At 46.9% G+C, this 18,547-nt stretch overlaps 1 protein-coding gene across 1 annotated transcript in view; it reads left to right on the top strand.

Moving 5' to 3' along the window:
* Nucleotides 1-15,291: 15,291 nt before the first annotated feature.
* GALNT18 (polypeptide N-acetylgalactosaminyltransferase 18) overlaps nucleotides 15,292-18,547 on the top strand; it is a 347,432-nt gene continuing 344,176 nt past the window's right edge. The window contains exon 1 of the mRNA XM_029207628.1: nucleotides 15,292-15,948. Within this exon, the coding sequence (XP_029063461.1) occupies nucleotides 15,714-15,948 (235 nt within the window). The 5' untranslated portion in view covers nucleotides 15,292-15,713. The remainder of the gene's footprint in view (nucleotides 15,949-18,547) is intronic.

Genomic DNA, 18,547 nt, shown 5'->3' with positions numbered 1-18,547 from the left:
AGGATATGTAGCCTTTCACTCTCACACTCCACACTGCAGCCTGAATAATCTCTATCTCTCTATAAACATACAAATATTATCCCATCCACTCCCCACCTGACTCCCTCGTTGCCTACTAATTTCCTCTGGGAAAGTTAGGTATGACATGAGGTTGTCCCAAATCCAGGCCCTTCCTGTATTTCTGCTCTCATTTCTCTCCACTTTCTCCTTTGCCCTTCATTTCCCACACCTGTGATCCGAATGCATGAGTTGACTCACAGCTCTCTTGGTGCCTCATGCTATTTCCCATCTCTGTGCTTTTGAATGTGCTATTCTCTTTGTCTGGACAGTCTCCCTTGTCCTCCTGGTGAAATCCTATTCCCACTTACTCTTTCCTTGTGATCATGAGTCAGTACCTGGCTTTAGTTTATCCTGATCATACCGCTTGCAATTATTTGTTTCCTTGGAGGAAACTGTAGCGTGTGGTGCTACTAGCTCAGGTTCTAGATAGATGATATGAATTTGTCCCGCTTCACCATTTAGCAGCGGCACGCTACTCGGACTCTCTGAATCTCAGTTTCTGCTTCTGTAAAATGAGAATAATAATAGTAATAGTATCTCCTGCTTAGATTTATTCTGAGGATTACGATATAAAGCAATTATACTCCAATAAAGATGTTAAAAAAAAGATAATGCAAGGAAAATACTGGCTAACCAAAGATATTAGCTACCATGATCATGGTTATGATTATGAGTATCATTTGTATATCTCCTCTCCAGACTTTGAACTCCTTGGGGGAGGGTCTGTTGTTTTATGCAACTTTATATTCTTAGTTCTTATCCTGGTGCCAGGCAAATAGGAGGTCCTCCATATACTTCTGAATGAGTCAATCAGGAAAATGTTACATTGTGCTCAGTAAGTGATTAGTTTAAACCGGCAGGAAAATGTCACATATGTTTTAGGATTTGAAAAAGACAAAAAGTTTTCCTTGAAGGGTTTGTTTCATATTTTTGGAAACCTCATTGATGCGAACCTGACAGTTTCTTGACGGTGCCAGAGCAGAGGACCTCACATCCTTACACATTGGAGAAGAATGTGGGGACTGGAGTAACATGGGTTTGCCATCAGCCCCAACAGGTTCCCATCCAGGCTTTGCTACATTCTGGTTACAGGATCTTATACTGGTTACCTAAACTGTGTGAGCATCAGTTCCCTTAGCTGTAGAGTGGTGGTAAATCACTCATCAATCGATCAATCTTGTTGGACTGTTTCGATTAGAACTGGTAAACCATAGCTCTAGCACTTAGTAGGTGCTCATTAAATGTTAGTTATTTCCACTTGCATTGCCGGGTGAATGATTTCTTATAAGCTTGTGAGTAACTTGGAGGTAGGGATACAAGGTCAATGTAAGTCAGGCATCTTTGGGTGGCAAGGACACCCATTCACTGAAGCTTGACTGGGACTCAGGGGAATCTCATGAAATGCAATTGTAGAAGCTCTCTCTCTCTCTCTCTCTCTCTCTCTCTCTTTCTCCTTCATTCTTCTCTGTTCAACTATATTCTCTATTTCATCTGCTTCCACATGGCCTGTCCGAAAATGGTGGTCTTATCTCCCGACTACATAACACTACCCTCCTTTACTCCCGACCACTAACTGATTCAGTCTTTTGTGTCCCAATCACAGATTCTTGGGAGAGAGAATCTGATTGGGCTAACTTCCAGCCAAGAGGTACCCATCCCTTGTTCAATCAACTTTGCCAGAAGTGGGGCTGAGAGTGCTGGGAGAAGCAGGGTGGCAGGATACACCTGCCAGTGCTGAGGGTTTCTCTAAGAAGAGAGTGTGGGTGCCTCTGGTACAATGTCCTATCCTCTCAGGTTTTGTATCCTTTTAGTGTTCAGTGGAAGAGAGAGGAACAAGGAGGGAGAGATGGGATTTCGTGGCAGAGCAAAAGTGGCCATAATGTTGTCTAATTTTATTTTCTTCCTCTGGGTATGACACATGCTTCCTTCCTTGTTTTTTATTTGTGTTGTTGTTATTTTCGTTTGTTTTCAACCCCTTCTGTGTTGCCACCAGAAACCCCAGTTTTGATAGGATCCAAAGAAGTCCTGTCACCTGCCTCTCAATTCTGGTATTCTCTGGGTCAATCCCTTGAAGGGGGTCATTAGCATAAACCCCAGGCTGGAGATTAATTAATCAAGTAATTATGAAGAAAGTGAGGTTACAGATGTCAGCAACATCTAAGACAACAGGGAGTCTCCTTCCCTTCCTGTGACTCTCAATGGTAGAGTCCCCTCACCCCTCTTCCCCCATTACTGACCATGTAAATTACACCTTAATATGTCTGATGGCCCTGAATCTATAGTCATGACCTGTGATCTGAGACACAATCAGCTAAGGAGGCTGTCAGCGGGGAGCAAGGTCTCCACTTAGGAGCCTGGGAGGCCAAGAGTCAAGGAACTGGAGTGCCAGGGGCAGGAACATCCAGCAGGAAGGGAGCTTGTGCTGGGCTGCAAGACCTTTAGGCAGGAACGGCTGGGACAGGGGCTGGTAGTGGTCCTTTGAGCAAGACGACAAGCCTCCACCTTAAAAACTCAATCCTAAGGGTGAGCATTCTGTGCTTCTTATTTGCTTGCTTTCTCATATGCCCCAATAGTAAAAGATTTATGGTTTCTTTTCTTTATTTCTTTTCCCTTTTTTTCCCCAACATTCAACCCACTGGCACAGAGAGTGAAAACCCTTAAGCCTAAAGTTGACTGGAATCAGGACTGGCTGTCCCTATCAGCTGCTGGACTGCTCTTCAGGGAGGCTTGGAAAGTTCCGGCGAAAGCCCTGCCTTTGAACCAGAATCCCTCTGCCGCCGTCTGCATGCGGATCCTTTGCAACGGAGACAGAAATCTTTGTTCTCTATGAACAACAGAGCGGCACTCTTACTGGGCCCTTCCCTCTGCTGAGAATCCCAAGTAGCGCCTCATCATCTCTGAATGCACCGTGATGCTTTAATGTCTGGCAGAGCATGAATTGTAAACACGTCATTAGACTTAAAGGCTGCCCCGAGATTGTGGCTAGGGGAGAAGGCCCTGAAGGAAAGAGGAGTCGGGCTGAAAATGAGCTCTGAATAATTTATCACGAATTGAAAAGTCAATACCTTAAGTGAGGCGTGGTGAAGCTCGGAAACTCGGAGGTAAATACGGCAAGGATGTAATTTTTGAGAGAATGGTATCAAAAGGGATGGCCCTTGGGAAGAAGCAGGAGGCAGAGAGACCCTGGCTGAGGGCGGGCTGACTTCCACCAAGGCTGGGATGGGGGTGGGGCACAAAAGGAGACGTAGAGTAGAGGCTGCCTGCAAGGCCACTGCATATTACCTGGCAGAGAGGTGAGGGCAGAGAAGAGCTGGGGAATGATTGAGGAAAAATGAGTGATGTGAAGTAGACCTGAGCAGTGGGCACAGGAAGGCTTCCTGGAGGAGGGAAGACCCAGCTCTGAAAGGGAGGATTTGATGAAGGGAAAGGATGTGAAGGGAATTTCATCAGACAAGTTGTTAAGGTGCAGCAGAGAAAAGCTGAAGAGGCTGGTTGAAGAACGCCATGTGGAAGAATGGAAATGCGCTCAAGTTTCAAATGGGAGCCCCTGCAGATTCTTAGGCGGGACACTGACGTGCATTTAGTAATTCAGCAAATATTCAGCAGTAATTGAGTAGCTATGTTCCAGATTCCGTGCTCGGTACGCTGCATGCCATGGTAAGTGCGAGACAGGCATGGCCCCTCACCTCACGGGAATTAACACTTTGGTGAGGAAAACAGATAATCAAAAAAACAGTAATCACATTTATCATGCTAAGTGCTCTACCTGCGCCATGTCAACCCTCACTGTGGGGTGAAGAGGCAGGTGAAATAATTATCTCCATTTTATAGATAAAGAAACTGAGGCTGAGACAGGTTAAGTAATTCACCTAAGGCAACCCAGCTAGTAAATGGTGGAGCTACAGATCTGCAATGCTATTATGCAGCTCTGATCTGGGGCTAAATGTTTGGATGGGGAAGTAGATGAAGCCGTGGGCCAATGTTGGATGCATGCTTTTGTTCAGGGGGTTAGGGAGGCTCTAGAGGAAGGGGTTAAGATGAAACCTGTAAGATGAGCTGGGGGCATGTGGTGAGGTAAGAGTGACCTATACAAGGGCCTGGAGGTGATGAAGGAGGAAAAGGGAGAAGAAGCCAGATCTGGCAGGGCTATCAGTGCTTATCAAAGGCCACAGGAAGGCCAGACTTCATTCTGAGGGCAATGAGAAGCTGCTAAAGGTTTCTAAGACCAGAGGCATGGAGGGTATGTGTGTGAGAGAATTAGTTTTGCATTTTTAGGAGATCACTCTTGCTGCTTTGTGGGGAATTGACGGGTGCGGCCAGGAGTGCAAGCGACTGGAGCAGTGAGAAAGTTGAGAACCAGGAAATAAGTGAACCAATAAATGTGTCAGACCCTTGGATACGTTATTCACGGGAGAGTCCCTCAGTCCCTTGCTTAAAGCCTTAAGAAAAAAGAAAAAAGGGCTTCCCTGGTGATGCAGTGGTTAAGAATCCACTTGCCAATGCAGGGGACACGGGTTCAAGCCCTGGTCCGGGAAGATCCCACATGCCACGGAGCAACTAAGCCCGTGCACCACAACTACTGAGCCTGCGCCCTAGAGCCCACGAGCCCCAACTACTGAGCCCGCAAGCCACAACTACTGAAGCCCACGTGCCTAGAGCCCGCACTCCGCGACAAGAGAAGCCATCACAGTGAGAAGCCCGCGCACCGCAACGAAGAGTAGCCCCCACTTGCTGCAACTAGAGAAAGCCTGCGTGCAGCAACGAAGACCCAAAGCAGCCAAAAATAAATTAATTAATAAAAAACAAAAAGAGAAAAAAGCCTTTTTTCCCTCATTTACATCCAATTCTAATAATTCAGCTGTTTGTTTTCCCAATTTGTAGCAGATTAAGAGTAACCATTTAAGAAAGAATTTGAGAGTGCCATGGTGCGGGGGGAACACTGGCAGTTGTGAAAAGTGGCAGCTTGATTGTAAGGAAAGACACATATTAAAAATATTAATAAACATTTAAATTGCTCTGCAGGTTGGGATTAGCCTATGGAAAGGCAGAGAGCCCTACCTCAACGCCATCCTTCCATTGTGAAGTCAGTACTTGGTAACTTTAGTGATTAATTTGAGTCAACAACACAGGGTGTTGTTAAAAAGTAACCTCTCTTTCAAAAGTCAGGAAAAAAACAGGAGGACTCCACATTCCTAGCAGCCCTTGCAAATGTCGGTGAGCCGATCTAAAGATGGCAGCGAAGCCTGGGGTTTAGTGTCCTGCTCCAGCGTCCAAGGCCAGCGCTGTGTCTCCCCGTCTGAGGGTGGCATCCGAGGGTTGCTGGAATAGAGGGTCTGGAGCTTGGTCAAAGCCTCTGGACTCACCAGGGAACCTGGAACATGAGCTGAGGCGAAGTGACAGTGGCTATGGCAGCCATGGGCCTCCGCCTTCAGAAGTTCAGCGGGAACATTTTCTAGATTGCCGTATCCTTTTAGGGATTTGGAAAAGGTCGCAGCTGCTAGGGAACTTACTCAGAAAGGCACAGGGTATAACAGATCCCTCAGCACCCGGACTCCAGGGTTTTACTTGAGCGAGGGCATGGCTCCGGCCCCTCACTAGGCCCCCTTGCTCCGCCATCATGGGCCCCAGCCCGCAGTGAGTATGGGATGCCTTCTGTTGTAAGGACGTAGATCGGCTCTTCTCCAGTCTTGGACTGATGCCCTCCAGCACCCTGTACTCAGAGGTGGTGATACATAACCTTTCACAGTTGGCCATGTCAGATGCCAGCCCCAGGGTGCCTTGACTTACCTATTATCTTGCTTGAGTGGTTAGAAGTATGGCCAGGGAACTGGGATGATGGAAGACTAGTGCAGGACTTCTTCTAGTTCAGGTGCCTTCTTTTGTTGTTGTTAGTATAATTAATAGACTAAAAAAAAAAAAATTCCATTATCTGGTTAAGATCTGGGAGGCTGAAGTATGAAATAATACTGTCTGAAGAATGGGAAGGTCCCTTACATCCCCTAGTGCCTCTTCCAATTATTCTGGACTCCTGGCCTCTGCTTTACTGGAGACCTTTGGACTCCATCTGGGGGACCGTTAGAAAAAAAATCTCCAGCAGAAGATAGGCTAGGTCTGAGAGGCCAGCTCTGGACCTCAACCTTTTATACGGTTATGACATTCTGAGTGAGAACTATGACCATTGGAAGTGTGACTGTTGGACCTCTGATGTCTCTTGCAGAACTTTTGCTAGCTTGAGTTTTAGGTATTATTTTTGTTATGATAAATAGAATTTTTTCATTGTTTTCAAATTTTCAGCAAATTTGAAGTGCTGAAAAGCAATTGGTTTCTGTTTATTGATCATATATCCAAGAACTTGTTCAATTACCTTATTTATTTGTTATCTATTTATTTCTTTTTAATTGAAGTATAATTGACTTACAAAATTATATTAGTTTCAGGTGTACAACATAGCGATTTGATATTTTTGTAAATGACAGAATCTTTACTATGATAAGTCTAGTTACCATCTGTCACCATACAAAGTTCTTACAATATTAATGACTATATTCCCTGTGCTGCACATTACAGCTGCATGTAATGGGATTTGTTCCATTTGTAACTGGAATTTTTTACCTCTTGATCTCCCTCACCTATTTCACCCATCTGTCTCCTCCCCTCCCCTCTGGCAGCCAACAGTTTGTTTTCTGCGTCTATGGGTCTTTTCTGTTATTTTTGTTTGTTTGTTTTGTTTTTTAGATTCCACATATAAGTGAAATTATATGGTATTTATCTTTCTCTGACTTATTTCACTTAGCATAATACCCTCTAGGTCCTTCCATGTTGTTGCAAGTGGCAAGATTTCATTCTCTTTTATGGCTGAGTAATATTCCATTTTATTTATATATCACATCTTCTTTATCCATTCATCTAGCAATTGATGCTTAGGTTGCTTCCGTATCTTTGCTATTGTAAGTAATGCTGCAATGAACATATATCTTTTTGAATTTGTTTTATGTTGTCTTTGGAAGAATACCCAGAAATGGAATTGCTGGATTGTATGGTAGTTCTGTCAAACTACTTGGGAACACAGAATAAGCACTCTATTCTGGAGTCTGTCAGCTCCCTCATCATGCTTGCAAGTGCCTGGATAAGGGATTCCATGCACAGTGGAGAATGACTAGTAAATACCTAGATGCACTTTGGATTTGGACTCTGTCAGAAGAGTGATTATATTGGTATCTGCAAATACATACTGCCACATCAGCCTATCCATTGGCACCTGCTGAAGCTGTTTTATCTGGAATCATCCATCTGAGTACTTTGTACTTTTGTGCATCTGCATTTGTCTTGGAACCAAGTTTATAGAAGTCTTGTGATGACAGATTCCACAGTTCTCTGAGGAGGGCCTCTGGGTGTGTTGCAAATGCAGGCTGTCCCCAGCTCTGGTCTCTGGCTCTGTCACAAGAAGCAGATTGTTGACTCTCTCCCAGCTGCTTCTTGCCACTTGCAATTTGTGCTTTCTACCAAAATCACTCTGTTCTGAACAAGCCAGTCACCTCACTGTGGTGAGGAGGTTGTGTGTCTGCTGAATGTTTCATTTACCATCTGGCTAGCAGCAAAGCACAGAACATACTTATGGGCCAGTAATGCTCGAGACCATCACATACCAGTCCTGAAAAGGTCACTGGCTTCTCCTTATGCCTGACGGGCACCAGCAATCCCTCACACAGGTCCTGTGCTATTCCTTTGAGGCTTTGGGAAGGAGGGCTCTGTGCTGTGAAGCAGCTTAAGGAGGTTTCTATCTTTTGAACCAGGCATGAGGGGAGCCTCCAGGCATTTTCTAAGAAGAGGGGCATTTCGCCATCTCATTTCTTCTGCCTTCCTGAAGCCCATATGAGTTAGCAGGAAAGCACCTTTCATGGGTTTGAGGAAATCTGTGACTGTACTTCTGCTATCAGTAGGGGCTCAATCAATGTGACTTCCCTTTCCCCCACTTCACCAGCCAGATTCTCTCCTTTGGAAAGGGGGGATTTAGTAGCTCTTTCCCTTGCTCAGGGGACAACATCCAATTAGGGTTTGACAGTGTTTCTGTTTTTAGCAGTCCTCTTTGAGATGAAGATACTTCCAAGAGGTCTCTCACTTTGGAGTTTTCTTTTTTTCCTTTTTTTATTGAGATCTTAATCAGCCAGTTATTCCTTCATCGAAGATAGATGTTCCTTAACAGATACCCAGGAGGGATGTGGTATATGGAAAGAGTACTGGACTTGGAGTCAGAAGCCCTCTACTACTTTTACTTATTAATGTTTGCCTTAAATACAGTTTCCTCATCTGGAAAATGGGCATGATAATAACTTACCTTATGGGGTGGTTGTGAAGATTAAGACAAGATATGTGTGAACAGTGCTCTGTGGATTGAACAGTACTTGTATACCTTACCTGCCTTAGAAGTCTAGGTGGTCAAACAAGACACATCGCTATTCTGCATAGTTTTACTTGGTTACTTATATAAATTGTATAGAGAACTGATACTTATCCCTTTAAGTAATAAAACATTAAAAATGTATATTTAGTCCTTGGGCTACAGAAGAGTTAGGTTCCTCAATATATGCTATAAAATATGTATAGTTATGAACTGGAAATGAAACACCATCAATAATTATCTAAATAAAAGTGTTAAGTACTATGAAAACTAACATTTGTTGAATGCTTACCACAGACTCAGTACCAAGCTTTACAAATAGTATTTCATCTAATCTTCACAACAACCCTATGAGGTAGATACTACATTTTACAGATGAGGTTACTGAAATATAGAAACTTAAGCAACTTGCCCCGATTCACAAAACTAGTAAATGGCAGATCTAGAATTGAAACCCAAGCCTGTCTGGTTACCTGTGTATAACCATCATGCTCTATTGCTTCCCTAATCAACGTATCTCCTACTGAGCATCCTTTTAAAGAGCAGGAAGGGGGGCTTTCCTGGTGGCGCAGTGGTTGAGAGTCCGCCTGCCGATGCAGGGGACACGGGTTCGTGCCCCGGTCCGGGAAGATCCCACATGCCACGGAGCGGCTGGGCCCGTGAGCCATGGCCGCTGAGCCTGCGTGTCCGGAGCCTGTGCTCCGCAACGGGAGAGGCCACAACAGTGAGAGGCCTGCGTACCACAAAAAAATAAAGAAAGAAAGAAAATAATAATACAGAGCAGGAAGCCAAATGTTTTACCGCATCTCCACTCGCAGGCAACATAATGTTATTTATGTAAAATACACAAAACTAAGAAATGGCTCTGAGTGAGCAAAAGAAAGAGGTGGTGGTTGATAACATTCCTGCTTTCACTACATGGTGAAAGTAGTCCCGTACCTTGATGATCCTTTCATTTTTGTTCAATAGGAAACACCTACAACTAGAATTGTGTGTGTGTGTGTGTGTGTGTGTGTGTGCATGTTTTTATATTTGTTCCATTAAGGGGAAGTCTTCCTCCTACGGTATTGCTCTCTTCCCTATGGCCATAAACCATAAAGGATGGCCATTTTTCTGATGATGAAGAATCATCATCGTGAATGTCAGAGGTTGAGTTATGTTTGGTATGTTGTGCTCAAAGCCTACCAGCGTAAGGCTGGGCTGAGGTGTAATTGTTTTTTAAATAAATTTATTTATTTTATTTTATTTATTTTTGGCTGTGTTGGGTCTTTGTTGCTGTGCATAGGGTTTCTCTAGTTGCTGAGAGCAGGGGCTACTCTTTGTTGTGGTGCATGGGCCTCTTACTGTGGTGGCCTCTCTCGTCGTGGAGCACGGGCTCTAGGCACGTGGGCTCAGTAGTTGTGGCTCACAGGCTCTAGAGCGCAGGCCCAGTAGTTGTAGCGCACGGGGCCCAGCCGCTCTGCAGCATGTGGGATCTTTCCGGACCAGGGCTCGAACTCGTGTCCCCCTGCATTGGCAGGTGGACTCTCAACCACTGTGCCACCAGGGAAGCCCTGAGGTGTAATTATTATCCCTCTTTTACAGATTGGGAAACGGGCTTAGAGTACCTACAAGACTAGCTCAGGTCACAAAGCAGGATGGCAACCAGTGTGAAGCACATATTTTAGCACAACAAAGTGAATTATTTTTAAAATTAAAAATAATAATTTGAATTTCAAAAGTATAACATTGAGAAGTATTCATTATAAAAATTCAGATGTTACAGATGAACTGGGTAAGAAGTTCAGCAGTTGATCACTACCCTTAATCATGGTTCTTTTCCCAAAGAAAGCCTATGGTTAATAGTTTCATGTGTATTTCTTCTCAGATTTTATTGTCTGTGTGACTCATCTAAGGATTTTGTTACAATGCAGATTCTGATTCAGTAGATGTGGGATGGGCCTAATACTCTGCGTTTCTAATAAGCACCCAACTGGTCCATGGACCACACTTTGAGTACAAGGTCATAGGGCATGTGCATTTTAAATTTCATCATTACTGCCAAACTGCATTCCAAAGTGATTGTACCAGTTACACTTTCATCAACAGGATATATGAGTACTTATTTCTCTTATACTCTCTCTCTAATACTTGAAAATCATCTCCTTAAATTTGTTGATCTGATAGGTGAGATATGGTGCCTATATTTTTAAAATGTATTTCCTGATTTTTTTTTAACATCTTCATTGGAGTATAATTTTTTTACATTGTTGTGTTTGTATTTCCTGATTTTTAACAAATTTATGCATCCTTTCACATGTGTATTGGAGATTTATACTTTCTCTTTAGTTAACTCCTTATTCATATTTTTGACCCATTTTCCATTTGGATACTTTTGCCTCTTTATTTTGTTGGTTTATATGAATTCTTTATATATTCTGCCTATCAATCCTTGGTCTATTAACTATCTTGCAAATATTTTCCTCTAGGTCTAAAGAACAAATTCCACCCAGCAGAGCTGTCCAGTGATTGAATGGAAGCAGAGCTGTTCGGAAGTTGCCTGATCGCTTATTTGGGAGGAATTTGGTGTGTCTATCAACTGCTTGTGCCTTTCTCTTTCATATTAATATAGTATATCAGTTAAGAGCTTATCAGGCTGTGTTACAGTTGTTTATCGGCCTCTTCCACTAAACAATGATCTCCTTGAGGGAACGGGTGCAGGTGTGTAAGTCATCTCTGTGTTACCAGCAGCCAGCATTGGGTCTAGCACAGAACAGGCACTCAGAAATACTTAGTGGATGAATAAGTAGACAGATGGTTAGATTCCAGTGAGTGTGTGCCCTGTGATTCAGCTAGGAGTTGCTTTGGGTCCTTCAACAAGGTGAAAGAGGAGGAGCCAAGAGTCAGTTTCTAGGACCTTTTTCTCCTAGTTAGAGGAAAGTTCTTTCTGGGTGGCTTGTCTCTCTTTTTGTTGACCTTTCACATACCTTGGTGCTCAGAGATGGTAAAAATAACAATAGCCAATACTTATATAGTGCCTTCAATGTGCTTTATATACATGAGTTCATCTGATGCTCACAACATCCCTGTTAGGAGGAGGTAGGTATTATTATTCCCATTTTACAGATTAAGAGACCAAGGCACAGAGAGGTTAAGTAATTTGCCCAAGATCATACTAGTACATGGCAGACCTGGAATATGAATCCAGCTCTCTGGATTCCTTAGTCTATGCTCAAGAGACGACATGTGAAAAATACTAGGCCTGACACAATGTGAGTACTAAACAAATATTCCTCACTTTGTTCACCATCCAGCCCTCAGAAGTGTGCCTTTTCTGTCAATAGCATCTCACTCCTGTGGCTTGGCAGAATCCAGTCTTGGACCTATTGTTTCTCTGCAGCCTTTGTCTCTGAAACTTGCATCCCTCCCTGCTGGAAGCCCTGCTAGTAATCCCTGTTCTCCTAGGGATCTGGAAAACCCACTTCCCATGCAGCCAGCCCAGGGACTGAGACTTTCCACTGTCAAGGCACATTTTCCCCTGTAGCCCCCAAATCCCAGTTGGCACCTCTGGCCCCAAGGCTTTGCATAGTGCTGCCATCTGGTGGGTATAGTTGACCACTGACACCACTCTCTGATGAGTGACTTGCCATTGGCCAAGATTGGTCCCCTGCTCCTCTTTAGCCCTCAAGTCAGGGTACCCCACTCAGAATGTAATCAACTAGGAGTTAAATTCCATGAATGACTGGCTTTTCCAACTCTGGTATCAGAGATATTCTGAATGTAGCCAGTATTGGTGGGATGATAGAGTGGCTATACTTGTGGGTAATAAGTCCTACTTGCCTGCCCCCCAAATCACCTCAAGAGGGCAGCTGCCTACCCCGTGTAAAAGATGGGTAAAATCCAAAGGTTGTGCTGCAAAGACCCTATCAAGGATCTCTAGCCACTTGTGTAGATTCTTCAAGGTACCCACTTTCCTCTTGCAGCAGTAGAAGGAGACCCTAGGTTCAGATTCTAGGCATAAGTTTAAAGAAATATATTGTACTAGAGTCTCTGCTAGGCCCATTCACATCCATTATCTGATTAACTTCACAGTGATCCCCTGATGACTTTTAGCAGCTTTCCAGGCTCAGAAAAGAGGGCCATCTTGAGACTGTGAGACTTAGTTTATATCCACATGTTTGCAGTAAACTGGGCAGAGCCCAGGGCAACTGGTCACTCAGACAGAACCTCAGGGGCTCAATAATTACTTATTGGATTGAATGTCATTGAAATGAGGGTCAAAGAAATGAATCTTTACCCAGGCATTATTTATAGGAGGGCTTCCATAGAGGCTAACTCTTTTCTGTCCTCGTGACTGTGAAATCTTTCTGAGTTAAGTCTTTGTGTTCCCATCCAATTCACTTGTTTAAAAACAAGGAATTAGGGGTCTTGAGTGGGAATTAGGGGGTCCTGGGGTCAAAAGTCCCTGAAACCAGCTGTCCATTTGAACATCCTATCAACCTATGCAGATCACTGCCCTGCTGATGGTGAAGACAGACATTATAAATAGAAGGTCAATGTGCTGGAGCTCAGCTAGGCAAGACAAGCACCTTGCTGCCTGAAGTTTTAGTTCCTTTTAACTTCCATTAGGGGAGAGAGAACTGCTATTGGTCGGTGGGGAAACAAAGTATTGCTAAACAGCAAATGGAGTTCAAGGAACCCCATAGAGTTCACCATATCCTGGAAGGAAACCTCACATGCCTGAGCACCCACTATGCATCCTGCACTAATGAAACCCTTTCTGGTGCATTCTCTCTTTTAATCTTCACAACCAGTTCTTCAGCAAGTATTGTTTCCATTTGACATAAGGGAAAACTGAACCCCATTGGTGTTTTGAAACTCGTCCAAGCTCACATAATTAATAAGTGGTGGATGTGGGATTAGAGTCGTGGAGACTGGTTGCACCTCCAGTGAATATTCTTTGAACTGCTCAGCTCCACCTTGTGACCTTTCAGAGAGGAGAGCCTTTTCCTCATTCTTCTTTTGTTGCATTCAGCCCCTTCACAATTATAAATATATGACAGGACCAGCTGGACCAAAATATAAGGTCACACAATCCACTTTTTCTCCTTGAACCTTATTTTTAAACTTTTTTTTTTCCATTAAGAATGTGAAAAATGAGTGTTGCTCCTGTCTGTCCAGCCTTGTGTGTGGTGGTTTAGGAAGATCCTGGGAAGAGCTGAACTTCCAGGCCTCCTCCTGGGAGAGAGTTTGGAACGGAAGGAATAATTAGACCTTTGCCATTAGCTGTACTCAAGGCCATTGCTTGTAAATGCATCCAATCAGAAGAAAGTCCAGACCCTCCATTTGTGACCTGATTATACTTCCAGAGGAAAAGAAAGGGAGAGCAAGTTTTATTCCCTCATGGATGCAGATTTCTGTACCTTGACTTTTTTTCAGAAATAGTTTGTACTTTCTTTTCGCATACATATTGACTCATACATACTATCCTCCTCTACTCTCTATCCGACACACAGCTTTGTTCTCTTTCCCAGCTATGGGTAAAGAGAAATCTTCCAAGATCTCTAGTTGGTGTCTGTTTTCACAGCATCTTTTGGGAGTTATTGTAAGCAAAGCACTGGCTGATGGCCATAAAGTGCCCCTTCATTGGTTTTGTGCCTCCTGTCTTTCACAAGGGCAGTTCTCTGAATCCAGAAGACATCACATGAGGGAGCCACCTTGGGTACCAGGACCACGGCTGGTTGGAGTGCTGGCACACAAAGCGACATTCTTCAGGACAGGAAGATGCACTCCACAGATAGAGAAGAGGATAGAAATCTGTGTTTTTAAAAGTCTTTGTTTGAAGGAATTTTATTCAGGTTCTGAGAAGAAGTGAGTGTTCAGCAGAAGGGGATACCAGGAATAAATATTTGCTCTAATAACAAACAAAGTAGTGTCAGTCACTGGAGTCCAGCCATGCCCCTCTACTGTCAGGCACAGTTCTCTCCTCCCTAACATCAATCACAAACAGCATGTACAGGGACTTAACAGTTCACAGAGAGCTTAAACCCCCAGGGATATTTCTGTGCAGGATCTCTATACATATTGGGATGAGCCTGGTCCCACATAAATGACAACCGGGGTTACAAGACACAGTTTGTCCTGGGAGCCTCACAGACTTTAAAAAATCTAGCCAGGGGCCAAAATCTTTGAGGGGGATGGTAGTGGTGGTGGTCCAGAATATTTTAAGAGAGTCCTAACAGGGCTGGCTCCTTTGACAGCTGCCGAGTCTGGAGATATCCAGGAAGCCGGCTGACAGGGTGGAGGTCGAAGTGAAGCCAAAGAAGAAGTGGACGCCCACGGGGCCTGATCAAGGGCAAGACAGGACAGGCGATCCGGCCCACGCTTCCCTGGCCTCTCTGCGTCCTGGCAACCAGAAAAAGGGCCGAGGAGCCGGCCGGTGGGATCAGCGCGAGAAGCCCCGCGGCCGGGTGGAGTGAGGAGCGCTGAACCGAGCGACCTCCGGAAGACTGGAGGTTCCTGCGCAAGAGCAAGAGGTGGAATCCCCCTAGAGGTGGAATCTGCCGACCTAAGGCTGGGACTGGCGGCGCGCCCTCCCCGGGAGCCTCTGGTCCAGGGCAGCCAGCGCGGGCGCGGGCGGAGGCTGTGGAGCGTCCCTGGAGGGCGGGGGCCAAGGGCGGCCAGCAGGTGGGGCCGGGGGGCCGGACTCCGCCCCCCGCGCCCTCCCAGTTGGTCTGCGACCGCCCAGCCCCGGCCCCTCTCCCGAGCCGGAGCGCGATTGGTGGCGGCGCTTGTCGCTCGGAGGGGGCCGGGCCGCTGTGTCCGCGGCTCTCCGTGCCGCCGCTGCCACCGCCGCTGTCCTTCTAGCAGCGCGGGCCGGTCGGACCGCCAAGGCAGTCGGCGCCCGGCGATGGGAAGCGGCGCGGCCGCGGACACAGGCTGTGGCAAAGTTTCCCAGACGTTCGTATCAGGGCGCGCGGCTGCAGACCACCCGCGACTGCTCCGAGAAGGGCTCGGAGATTTTTAATTTGGAAGAAAAAATCCACCTCATTTCCTTTGTCAAGCTCTCTCTCCGGGCGACCAGCGGCGGGAGCTCCAAACTTGGGCACCGCGGCTCCACCGCCAGCGGTCCGGGCTTTGGAGAACGTCGGGACTTAGGTGCTCGGGCGCCCGGCGGCCGGAGGCGTGCTAGGGGGTGTGAGCCCAGCACAGGGGAGTCCGGGGTGCGCAAAGAGGAGGGGCCCCCGGGAGCTCTATATGGAGGAGGGAGCCCAGAATGGTGTGCACCAGAAAGACCAAAACTTTGGTGTCCACTTGCGTGATCCTGAGCGGCATGACCAACATCATTTGTCTGCTCTACGTGGGTTGGGTCACCAACTACATCGCCAGCGTGTATGTGCGGGGACAGGAGCCGGCACCCGACAAGAAGCTGGAGGAAGACAAAGGGAACACCTTGAAGATTATTGAACGGCTGGACCATCTGGAGAATGTCATCAAGCAGCATATCCAAGGTACGGACGCCCCGGGAAACTTGGGCCGCCCACGGGGCCAGGGAGTGCCCAGAGCGGTGCGGGGTGCGCTGGGGCTGGTAGGCATCTCTCGAGCGACTGCGGGGCTCTGAGTCCGCAGACGCTTGGGGGGCTGCGTGTACGCTCTTGCCTGAGAGCGGGACCCTCAGTGTCTGCGGCCCTGCGCGCTTCTCCAGGGCACACGTGTGTGCGCGGGGCTCCACGAGCGCGTGTGTGCAGCTCGCTGGCGGCGTGGTGGCGCGCTGCGCACGAGTCCCAGTGTGCGTGTGGCTACCGGCTGGTTGCTCGAGGGGTTGAACACAGGTCCAGTTCAAGGTGTGCGTACGTGTGAATGTTGGTGGGTGTACAAGGGAGCGCGCGCGGGCAATCGAGCTCATCTGGCCGCTGTAGGGCCTACGGCGAGATGCCCGAGCGGCCCCAGCCGTTGCCATTTAGGACCCACAGCCTGCGGGACGAGCCGGAGCTAGGAAGACTGCGCAGCTCCAGCCACGCCGTGAGCGGCCTGTAGGCTGTTGGAAGTGCAGGGGGCTCTGTGGCTAGGAGGGCTGTCTGAACCTTAGCGGTCCCCACTCCCACCACTACCCGCGGGTCCAAGACCCTCTCCAGGAGCAGGTGTTGGCGCGGGGAAGAAGCATGGGAGCTTGGAGCTCTCTTCACTGCGGTGGTGCCTCCGGCCAGGACCGCGAGAACTCGCCCCGGGCTGCCGTGAAGGCCATTCCCTCCGGTAGCTCCATTTTCAGGCCCAGGGAGCGGCTGGGGCAGAGCAGACAGACCCGCGCGGGGTAGGTCTGGAGTCTAAGGCTGAGCCGAGTGACTGCGCGCGAGGCCAGGGCTGGGACCAAGGGGAGGATGGGGTACGGAGCGCTCTTCCCAGGCGACCCTGTTCGATGAGCTGTCAGAGGCAGCGGATAGAGAGTTCTGGGCCCTGCCGGCCGTGTGTGCACACATATGCCCGTGTCTCACGTTCACATTTCTCATTTCTTCGCCTCTGCTCCACCTGTTTTCTATCAGGCATGTCTGCTTTTTAAGGGCAGGGCAGGGCCAGCTGAGCCTAGTTCACCTGTAAACCTGGCAGGCCTGCTAGGCTCTGGTTTCAGCACCCGGCAGACCTTGGCACCGTCATCTGGTTGAATATTTCTCCCCCAGGAGCACTCTCTTTTGTTGACACATGGGTGTCAGGATCCAACCCTTGCATCTGCTGCCCCTGCCGTCGTGGGGACAGCTGCTCTCTCTACATTTGGTTTGTTTCCCCAAGTGTACAGAATAGTTCCTTCCCAGGGGGAGGTTCAGGTGAGTGCAGGAGAGGTATACGTATCCATGGTGCTTCAAGTCAAGTTCATGGCTCTGACACTTCCCCAGAAAAGGACACCGTTCACAGCTCTCCTTCATACCTGCCTCTGCCTCTCAGCCTGCCACTGGGCTTGCGTGGCAGACCAATTTATCTATCTGATGGTGCCTGTTGCTGTGTTTCTTGTCCTTTTCCATCCCATGGGTCCAGATTGACAGTCAGCAATAGAAGTGCAGTGTTTGCTCCAGGGTGATTCAGAATGTTCCCAGGGAGACACAGGCCATACCTTACTTTGACATTTCCAGTTTGCCCACAGATTTTAAGAGATTTTCATTCACAGATTCTGTGTGTGTGTGTGTGTGTGTGTGTGTGTGTGTTTATGTTTCTGGAAAATGATTCTCTTGTGCTTTCTGATCTGGTCAGGGAGGAGGTGAGCAAGGTACTACTTTGGGAAGCAGTGAGGAGACATTATTAACCCATGAACTCATCCCAGAGTGCCCCCCTATCATGTAGAATGTGGACCGTGTCACATGGTTTATAAGGCTGTACATGAAAATGAGTGCAATGTGGAAGTTGAAAGGAGGCCTTGTGCTTTTGCTCCCAAGAAATCTTATAGCTGTGCCTTGTTCGGAACTTTCAAATATATACCTGAAAAAATTGAGAGAGACGGGAAAATAAGAGGAAGCAGGATTCTTAAAACATGTGTTGCTCCAGTTCTCTTGTGTATGTGCAATGACTGTGTTATGAGTCCCGTAGATATTCAGAAATGACCAGATTCTCAGGCGGAAAGGCAGAAGCCACAACCCCTAGCGGCTTGGGGAAGGGTCAATGATTTGGGAAAGACTAGCCGTGAAGCAGGGGGAGGGCAGAGGGTGCTTGGCTGGTTGTGCCATGATGGCATAGCCATGACTAGTGACAGCTCCCCTGGTGGTGCTGGAGCCATCCCTGAGCTAGTATTTGGGGAATTTAAATTTAGGGATTTACCTCCTTAAGTAAGGGGCCTACTATGTTTGGGACTGGTCAAGTGCAGCTCTCTGAAGGCAGAGGGTGGGGAAGGAATAGATCAAAGGCTCATCCTTGATGATACGGGCTGATTGTGTGTATTCCACTGTCAAGTTTCCTCTAGTTAGTAGAGCATTTTGAGTCATCCGGTTTACTCTGCTGAGCCGAGGGGGAATAGGGATGATAATAATAGCTAAAAATTATATAGCAGCTGCATTATTTTAAACGCTTTACGTATAACGAATTATTTAATCCTTCTCACCCTACGAGGTAGGTATATTAGCTCCGTTT

This window comes from Monodon monoceros, unplaced genomic scaffold (assembly GCF_005190385.1).
Source record: "Monodon monoceros isolate NGI ecotype Baffin Bay Population unplaced genomic scaffold, NGI_Narwhal_1 Super_Scaffold_7, whole genome shotgun sequence".
Classification (NCBI taxonomy): Eukaryota; Metazoa; Chordata; class Mammalia; order Artiodactyla; family Monodontidae; genus Monodon; species Monodon monoceros.
The sequence above is the reverse complement of the archived record's forward strand: the minus strand, read 5'-3'. Positions and strand labels throughout refer to the sequence as shown.